We start from the raw sequence: 9,317 nt of genomic DNA, 5'->3' as shown, positions 1-9,317 counted from the left end.
GAAGAGCTCGGGGTAGGAGCGCGCGCCCGGGAACTCCGCTGTGGTCGCGGCGAGGGGGCGGGGCTGAGGGTGAGACGGGGCTTGTGGGAGGCGTGGCGCGAAGATTTCGGAGTTGGAGCGCGCGCAGTCCCGAACTCAGCTGAGGCTGCGGCGAGGAGGCGGGGCTGTGGGTTGGGGCGCTCTGCGTGGGGCGGGGCGAAAGGGAGGTTTCGAGCCAGGAAGGTACGGCGCCCAGAGCTAACGGGAGTCCCAGGCGAGCGGGCCGCGGGGTGGGCAGGCTGGTACCAGGGGGTGTGGGGGCCTGGCCGGGCAAGGCAGAAGGAAGGGGATGCTGGTGGGAAGGGAGCAACAGTGGAGGGTGGTGAAGAGACGAGCAACGGGAGGCGTGGAAGGGCCGTCGCGGGAGGTCTGACGCGGACCCGCCTTCTCCTCTAGACCCTGGAGGCGCCAGTGCCAGCCCTCGAAGCTCTTTGAGGCCAGAAATAGCGTCTTGACCACCAAAAGGGAAAACCAATTGTAAATCGAAATTAATTAGCCTACCAAAATGTAAGCTGTCAGCCGCAACGTAACCCATCTAGCTATGAGTTGTACTTAAGGTCGGGGGCATTTATTATGTTCTTTACATAATTTGGGGCGAGGCCTCCACAAGTCTGAGGCTCTAGGGCCCTCGGAAGTCTGTCTCCGCAGGGCCTTGGACTGAGGAGGAGGGTTTGGGATGGAGGTGAGAAGGTGGTGCCAGGGCTGGTTTGTCTTGGAAGCCGTGGCCTTGTCCCCGCGGAGACAAGCCGTAGGCCGGGTCCGCGTTTTCTAAAGTACACCACGTTCCCAATGGATGGTACTTGAAAGAGCATGAGGAGTCCAGCTGTAGCACCAGAACCAAGGGGGCTGGTCAGGTTGAAGGTCCTCTAAGGACTTGACCTGAAGAGGTTTGGAGAAAGAAGGACCACAAAGGGCATGTGAGCTAGCGATGAAGGGGTGAACTGGGGACGAAACCAGTGGCCCTAATTTGAAAGACAGAATAAAGCATCAGGGAATTCCAGGGTCAGGGATTGTAAAAAATGGAAAGGATAGCACCCCAGAGTGTACCACCTTTGGTAAACTGCGGCCCTGAGGAAATTACCTTGTTCTAAAGGGGTGGGGGATTAGACTACCTCCCAAACCTGCACTTTTGTTTTGTTTTTTGGAGACATCATCGCTCTGTAGCCCATGCTGGAGTGCAGTGGCGCGATCTCACCTCACTGAGCCTCCGCCTCTTGGGTTCAGGCGATTCTCCTGCCTCAACCTCTGGATTAGCTGGGATTACCGGCGCCCGCCACCACACCCGGCTAATTTTTATATTTTTAGTAGGGACGAGGTTTCACCATGTTGGTCAGGCTCGTCTTGAACTGCTGGCCTCAAGTGATCCGCCTGCCTGGGCCTCCCAAATGCTGGGATTACAGGCGCCTGCCAACAGGTACGGCTAATTTTTGTAGTTTTAGTAGAGGGGATTTCGAGGTTTCACCATGTTGCCCAGGCTGGTCTTGAACTTGTGAGCTCAAGCTGTCCGCCCATCTCGGCCTCTCAAAGTGTCAGGATTACAGGCGTGAGTCACTGGCGTCATTGTATGTATTTCTCTAAGGTTGGTTGCCTCTTGTCATTAACTGCAACAAAAGATAAAGAAAACCCAGTCTCTGCCATTTCTACTTAGGTAATTCTACCCAAAACAGGAAATAGGAAGGATAATGTTGAATGTAGAAGGTGTGAAATGAGTTTTGCATTAAAGCATGTGTTTGCTTCTCAGAAAACTTAAGAACGTGAGGTAAGAAAAGAACTGAACACTTGGGAAGTACATTCTTTCCTATTCATCTGCTCCATATCAACCCTGAAGTGTAACTCTTTTTTAAAAAACAAGTTCTTGGCCGGACACAGTGACTCGCTCCTGAAATCCCAGCACTTTGGGTGACCAAGGTGGGCTGATCGCTTGAGCTCATGAGTTAGAGACCAGCCTGAGCAACATGGCAAAACCCCGTCCCAACAAAACAAAAAAATGAGCCGGGCTTGGTGGTGCGTGCCTGTAGTCCCAGCTACTAGGAAGGCTGAGGTGGGAGGATCGCTTGAGCCTGGAAGGCAGATGTTGCATTGAGCCGAGATCACATGGTTGCACTCCAGCCTGGGCCATAGAGCCAGACCTTATCTCCAAAAAAAAAAAAAAGTTATCTCCCTATAGCTCCAACCCTCACATTTCCACCCCCAAATAGATTACTGCATCGTTTCCCCAGCTTTACACTATTTATACATGGGTCCAATAATTACTTGTGGATGTGCTGTCCTCTATATGATGGTATATTTAGCAGCATTTTCCCTCCCAAGTTGTGACCGCGAAAACTTCACATGTTGTGAAGTGTCCGTTGGAGGCCAAAATCTACCCCCAGTCCAGTTGAGAACCACTGGAGTACGGAGTACAAGATAAACTTCATTGCCGTTAACTTGGCTTTTCAGATCTTTCATTATCTTTTCCCAATCTACCTTTCCTAGAATTTGACTCAGTCCAAGAGAACTACCAATGCAGGAATCCTGTCTTTGGCTTCCTCCATAGATTTCTTTGGCTTCTTCCATAGATTATGATCTTTTACTGACTTTTCTTGGATGTTTCCAGGGATGAAAGAAATTTAAAATCTTTACTTTGCACGAAAGTCCTTGTCTCTTCAAAGTTCCTGCTCAAAATGTGTATTTGTTGAGTTCAGTTCACACCCCTGGAGGTGTAAAAAAAAAAAATCCTTTTTCCATTTGTGAGCACCACTGAGAATAAAAATGGTAGTCATATTTCTATTTTTCACCTTCCTCTATGTAATATGGTTTATAGATTATCATGAACTTTTTACTCTCCTCTGAACAATATCGCGCCTGACGATGTCCTACTTAAAACATACTACCCAGAACTGAACACAGTGTTCTGGATGTGCGTCACACGATGTTAGTACGTAGTATATTATACTATTAGTTTCACGCTTATTCATCTTCCTTGACTCTGAACTTGAAGGCAAGAACCAAGTCTTAGTCACTAGGTTGTTATATTCGTCTTTGCAATACTAGCACAGTGCTTGGCCCTTAGTTCAACTGGTGTTCAAAAATGTTCATGGAATGTGGTACTTCCTTAAATTCTAAGATAGCATTCCATTACCTTTAGGGGCAGATAGAGTACACTGTTGCCTTATATTGACTTTGTGATCAACCAAACCTATATGTGTCAGATCAGAGGTTGGCAAACTTTTTTGTAAAGGGCCAAATAGTAAATATTTCAGGTTTTATGGGCCTTGTAGTCTGTTTCAGTGACTTAGCTATGTCACTGTAACATATAATCAGCCATAGGCAATATATAAGCGAATGAGCATAGCCACTTTCCAATATAATTCATGGACATTAAAATCTGAGTTTCATGTAATTTTTGTGTGTCACAGTATATTTTGATTTTAAAAAATATTTTGAAATGTTAAACACATTTTTAGCTTGTGGGCAGTACAAAAACAAATGGCAGGCTAGATTTGGCTCACAGGCAGTAGTTTGCTAACCCCTGATTTAGACTAACCCTTGTATGATTGATTTTTTCCAAAACTGAGTAAAGGTTTTTACTTTTATCCTTATTAGATGACTTACTCATTGCAAGCCATCTTTCTAGCTTGCTCATTTCTTTTTGAATGCTAATTCTGTCACCTAGCTTATCAGCTGACATCCCAAGCTCTGTGTCTGCAAAATTGATGAGCATACTTTGTGCATCCTTAATTAATAAAAATGTTGAGTAGGATAAGGATAGAAGTCCTCCACAACTTCATTTTCTTCCATTAATCATCATTCTTTGAGTGTAGCCACTCAGAGTTAGAAATATCTACCTAGAGTACTGGCTGTCACCCAATTCATATTTCTCTGTCGGGTTCACAGGGTATCTTGAGAAGCTTTGTCTGAAGCTTTGTCGAAATGTTTAGAACATGTTCCAAATGGGTAGGAATTCCATCAGACAAACAGAAACGTATAGGTTTGGTTTAGCTTGTAAACTAATGTTACTGCTACTTCCAATTTTAGTACTTCCTTGGTTACATTTTCAAGGCTACCATTTTAATAATGAAATTTAATAATTTTAGGGTTTTGTTGAGAATTAGCATTCAAGTTTATCAATCTGTATTTACAGAATTCATCATCTTTCTCCTCTTAAAACTAAGGCTTGACAATTCATCCCACACTGACTGTTTCTCTGGTATCAATAGTGTCAAAAGCTGTGGTAAGATTGATAGAGAAAAGAGGCACAAAAAATTAAAATATATGTGTTTTCTTACCAATGTTACCACACTTTTAATACTATCGATACTAGTTTTTAAAATATAGAAAGTAAACTGTATTCTAATAAATAAAAACTAAGAATAAATGCATTTTTATAAAATACTGATACTGGCCGGGCACAGTGGCGCATGCCTTTAATACCAGCACTTTGAAACGCTGAGGCAGGAGGATCACTTGAGGCCAGGAGTTTTAAGACTAACCTGAGCAAGCTGGGTGTGGTGGCTCACGCCTGTAATCCCAGCACTTTGGGAGGCTGAGGTGGGCGGATTACGAGGTCAGGAGTTTGAGACCAGCCAGGCCAACATGGTGAAACCCCGTCTCTACTAAAAATACAAAAATTAATCTGGCGTGGTGGCGGGTGCCTGTAATCCCAGCTACTCAGGAGCTGAGGCAGGAGAATCGCTTGAAACCGGAAAGCAGAGGTTGCATTGAGCCAAGATCGTGCCATTGCACTCCAGCTTGGGCAACAAGAGTGAGACTCCGTCTCAAAACAAAGACTAGCCTGTGCAGCATAGCAAGACCCCATCTCTACAGAAAAAAAAAAATTTTTTTTTGGCCTCCCAAAGTGCTGGGATTACAGGCATGACCCACCGCACCCGGCCTAATTGAGTATTTTTATGGTATTCCATGTTGTTCTCCTCTGTTGACCTTCTTCCTGTACCTCTGTGTTTTTGTGTTTTTGTTTGGCTAGGGTAGTCAGGGACTTATTTTGTGAAGCAGAGTGGCAGAAATAGTCATGTCATATAGATTATCCCTGGGAGAGGTTTCTTATATAAACAAACATGTTAGAGTCCCTCCCACATGTTGAATAGCTTGGCTGTTAAACCATCTGCTAGGCAACAGCCTTTCCTTCTCACTTGGTTTTCTCAGATAAAGTTTAGAGATTCAAGAAGTTGCTTTTTTTGTTATTTTTTGATTTGCAGGTTAAACATTTTAAGATGAGAAAAATTGATCTCTGTCTGAGCTCTGAAGGGTCCGAAGTGATTTTAGCTACATCAAGTGATGAAAAACACCCACCTGAAAATATCATTGATGGGTAAGAGTTACTATAGTTTGTTGTTTACAGTCTTAAATCAGTGAATCCCTTGAGTACTTGGACTGTGTTTTATAACAACTTGCCCTTTTAAACATAGTTTAATAAATGTTTGGTGAATTATCTGATATCCACTTTTGGTACCATTTCTGAAACTAATTCAGTTGTGTATATTTAGGTTTTTGATTCTTTTCTTTATAATGCCTAAACTGAACTCTTCATACAAATAGGTTTTTTTAGAAGTGGTTTACCAAGGCAAAAACTCAAACAACTTCATTTTATGGAAGTGTAAATTTTAAGGTCTGGTTTTGGTTTTACTCCAAGTTTTTCTTGGAATAAGAATGTAAATATTATAACTTCCTATATACTACCTATTTCCTTACTGGTCTAAGTGATATCTTTGCAGAACTGAATGCTTCATTCCGTGCTATCACATATTGTTTTGCCTCTCCCCTTGTTGATATCCTTCCAGTTTCTACTCTTCATTGTGCTACAGCTTTTTCTAGGTAGATATTTTTCTAAATATTGTTCTTAGACTTCTGATTCCAAGAAAAAGCAGTTAATGGGAGAACTCCTTTTTTTCTTTTTTTTTTTTTTTTAAGACAGAGTCTCACTCTGTCACCCAGGCCAGAGTCCAGTGGCGCCATCTTGGCTTACTGCAACCTCTGCCTCCCGGGTTCAAGTGATTCTCCTGCCTCAGCCTCTTGAGTAGCTGGGACTACAGGAGTACGCCACCACACTGGGCTAATTTTTGTATTTTTTAGTCGAGACGGGGTTTCACTATATTGGCCAAGCTGGTCTCAAACTCCTGACCTTGTGATCCACCCACCTCAGCCTCCCAAAGTGCTGGGATTACAGGCATGAGCTACTGAGCCCACCTGAGAACTCCTTTTTATTTTGAGATGGAGTTTTGCTCTTGTTGCCCAGGCTGGAGTGCAATAGCACAATCTCGGCTCACCAAAACCTCCACCTCCCGAGTTCAAGTGATTCTCCTGCCTCAGCCTCCCGAGTAGCTGGGATTACAGGCATGCACCACCACGCCTGGCTAATTTTGTATTTTTAGTAGAGATGGGGTTTCTCCATGTTGGTCAGGCTGGTCTTGAACTCCTGACCTCAGGTGATTTGCCCACCTTGGCCTCCCAAAATGTTGGGATTACAGGCGTGAGCCACCGTGCCTGGTGGAGAACTCCTTTTTTAATACTTCTGGCTTATTACATTCTTGAACCCTCTTTCTTGGTATATGTACAGTGACCAGAGTTTGACTCATAGAACCATCTAATTTTAGGCCTGGAAGGACTTGTGGGTTTATTTTGCCAAAACCCTTTATTTCAGACTTGTGGTAAGAGAGGTCTAAGGAGGTTAAGTACTACTTTTAATTATTGAAGGCAGAACCAGTTGTAACAGAGGTTTCATGATACTTTATGTATCTTGAAGCCCATGTATCTGGATGAAATTCTAGCAACTCAGCCTCTTCCTTGAAGCCTAGTTGTAATCTTTATGACAACTGACTTTTCCCCTCAGATTCCTTTATCTCTTTGCTGGGGTCCAATAACAGTTGGTATATACCTCTGTTACCTTACTTTTTCCTTTATTGTATTGTTTATTTTTAATGTTTGTTTCCTCTCTCAACTGTGAATTCCTAGAAGTCAGAGGCTATTTCTATGAGTCAAACTTGACTAATATTGGAAAGTAATCAACATCTACACACACACACATACATATAAACACATATATATGCACATATTACTCTACATTTGCATAGGGCTTTATAATTTCATAGATACTTTGTCAGTTGACCCTTACAGTAATCTTGGGGAATAAGAAGCACAAAAAAGTATTTTCAACTCCTTCGTAAAGATGAAGAAAAGAATGATCAGATGACTTGCTCAAAATAAAAATGACTTGCTCAAAATTACACAGATAAGCAAGAGGCAGAATCAGCTAACACTCATGTCTTCTAACTTGTACTCAGGGATCTTTGTGCTACACTGGGTTAACTCAAACTTAGTTTGAATCAAAAATTTAATATCTGCTTTTTGCCTGTGTCTCTTCTTTCTTTTTCTTAGTTGTTTACTTCCTGAAATTCAGGTAATAGTTACTATCCTACTCTGACTTGGAGTAGAAAAATTAATATGGGAATTGCTTTAAGAATACACAGAACTGTGGAGATTTGCCTTAAGTTGTTTGCCAGAAATAGAGGACTTTCCAGAAACACTCCTTGATTTTGATTGGAGATAGATTAGTTTTCCAAGGCAAGATCAATTTACCTTGCAATACTTTGGTGATCTTTCTCTCAAGCGAGTCTGTTTTTTATGTTTATAGAATGTTAGGATTAGCTATCATATATTGCAGTTAATATTTTAGGCTCTGTCCATTTTGATAAATAAGGACATAATATTTTTTAGATTAGACAAAAACTCTAGTACAGGAAAACATAAGGAATAATGTAGTTACTGTCCTGATAACTGAACAGAGTACATAGGGGACTTTTAATGCATATGCAGTTCCAGAAAATATAATTAGACTATATATTGTAGACACTAAAAGTTAATTTCTGGCCAGGCGCGGTGGCTCATGTCTGTAATCCCAGCACTTCAGGAGGCTGAGGCAGGCAGATCAGTTGAGGTCAGAAATTCAAGACCAGCCTAGCTAACTTGGTAAAACTCTGTCTCTACTAAAAATACCAAAAAATTAACCAGGTGTGGTGGCGTGCGCCTATAGTCCCAGCTACTCTGGAGGCTGAGGCACCAGAATTGCTTGAACCCAGGAGGTGGAGGTTCAGTGAGCTGAGATCGTGTCACTGCACTCCAGCCTGGGTGGCAGAGCGAGACTGTCTCAAAGAAAAACAGAAAGTTATTTTCTGTTCACAGTTGCTTTATCTAAATAGAGTAACCATAGAATTATTTGGAGAAAACAGTGCTATAAATGTGTCCCTACGGGATAATGGAATATTGTTTTATGGCCCTGCTCCAAACTCTCCATTCCTTCAGAAATAAGAGTTAAATAAATAGCCAGGCATAGTGGCTGAGGCAGGAGGATAGCTTGAGGTCAGGAGCTTGAGACTAGCCTGGGCAACGTAACAAGACCACATCACTAAAAAAAGAAAATGATTATACTTCTACTTTTCCTCTGCTCTTTGTATTTAATGTGTCAGTGAAAAAGAGGAAAAGAGGTTCTACACTAGGAAAAAAAAAGCCAAGTAAAAAAGAAGAGAGAGAATCAGTTCTTTTGGTATAGTGTAGAAGAATACTGTATTTAGAATTAAAATTCCTGGGTAAGTGAACTATGTGTTATCTTGGTCAAAGAGTATATATATTACTCTTTGAGCCTCAGTTACTGATCTGAAAAATGGAGGATAATACCACCTTTCCTGCTGACCTCAGAATTGAGAAAAAAATCACATGAGATAATCCATGTAAAATAGGTGTTAGCTATAAAGTCATATTTAAAAGAAAACTACCACTTTGATGACTTCCTTATATATAATTACAAGATTTAGTTAGATGTCTTTTTTTTTTTTTTTTTTTTGGTAACAACCTTATTGACATATTATTCACATACCATACAATTTGCCCATTTAGAATATACAATTCAGTGGCTTTCAGCCTATTCACAGTTACACAGTCATCTCCACAACCAATTTTAGAACAGTTTCATCATCCCAAAAAGAAACTCCACACACACAAGAAACCTCACACTTGTTATCAGTCACTCTGTATTTTCCCATCCATACTAGCCCTAGGCAAGCGTTAATCTACTTTGTTTCTGTAGATTTTATCTATTGAGATATTTCATGTAAACAGAACCATACACATGTGGTCTTTTGTGACTGGTTTCTTGGTTTCTTTTTTTTTTTTTTTTTTTGACGGTGTTGGAGTGCGGTGGCGTGACCGCGGCTCAGTAGAGTCTCTGCCTCCTGGGTCCACGCGATTCTCCTGCCTCAGCCTCCTGAGTAGCTGGGATTAAGGCAGGC

At 41.9% G+C, this 9,317-nt stretch overlaps 1 protein-coding gene across 2 annotated transcripts in view; it reads left to right on the top strand.

The window, feature by feature from the left end:
• The first annotated feature begins 1 nt into the window (after position 1).
• The window catches only part of HSPB11 (heat shock protein family B (small), member 11), a 27,365-nt gene continuing 18,049 nt past the window's right edge, over positions 2-9,317 (top strand). For both annotated transcript variants that reach the window (XM_011973798.1, XM_011973797.1), the window contains exons 1-2: positions 2-253; positions 5,235-5,347. In XM_011973798.1, coding sequence (XP_011829188.1) covers positions 5,250-5,347 — 98 coding nt within the window. In that variant the 5' untranslated portion in view covers positions 2-253; positions 5,235-5,249. The remainder of the gene's footprint in view (positions 254-5,234; positions 5,348-9,317) is intronic.

The sequence above is a fragment of the Mandrillus leucophaeus genome, unplaced genomic scaffold (assembly GCF_000951045.1).
Source record: "Mandrillus leucophaeus isolate KB7577 unplaced genomic scaffold, Mleu.le_1.0 Scaffold14, whole genome shotgun sequence".
NCBI lineage: Eukaryota > Metazoa > Chordata > Mammalia > Primates > Cercopithecidae > Mandrillus > Mandrillus leucophaeus.
Note: the sequence above shows the minus strand (reverse complement) of the source record. Positions and strands in the feature narration are given on the sequence as shown.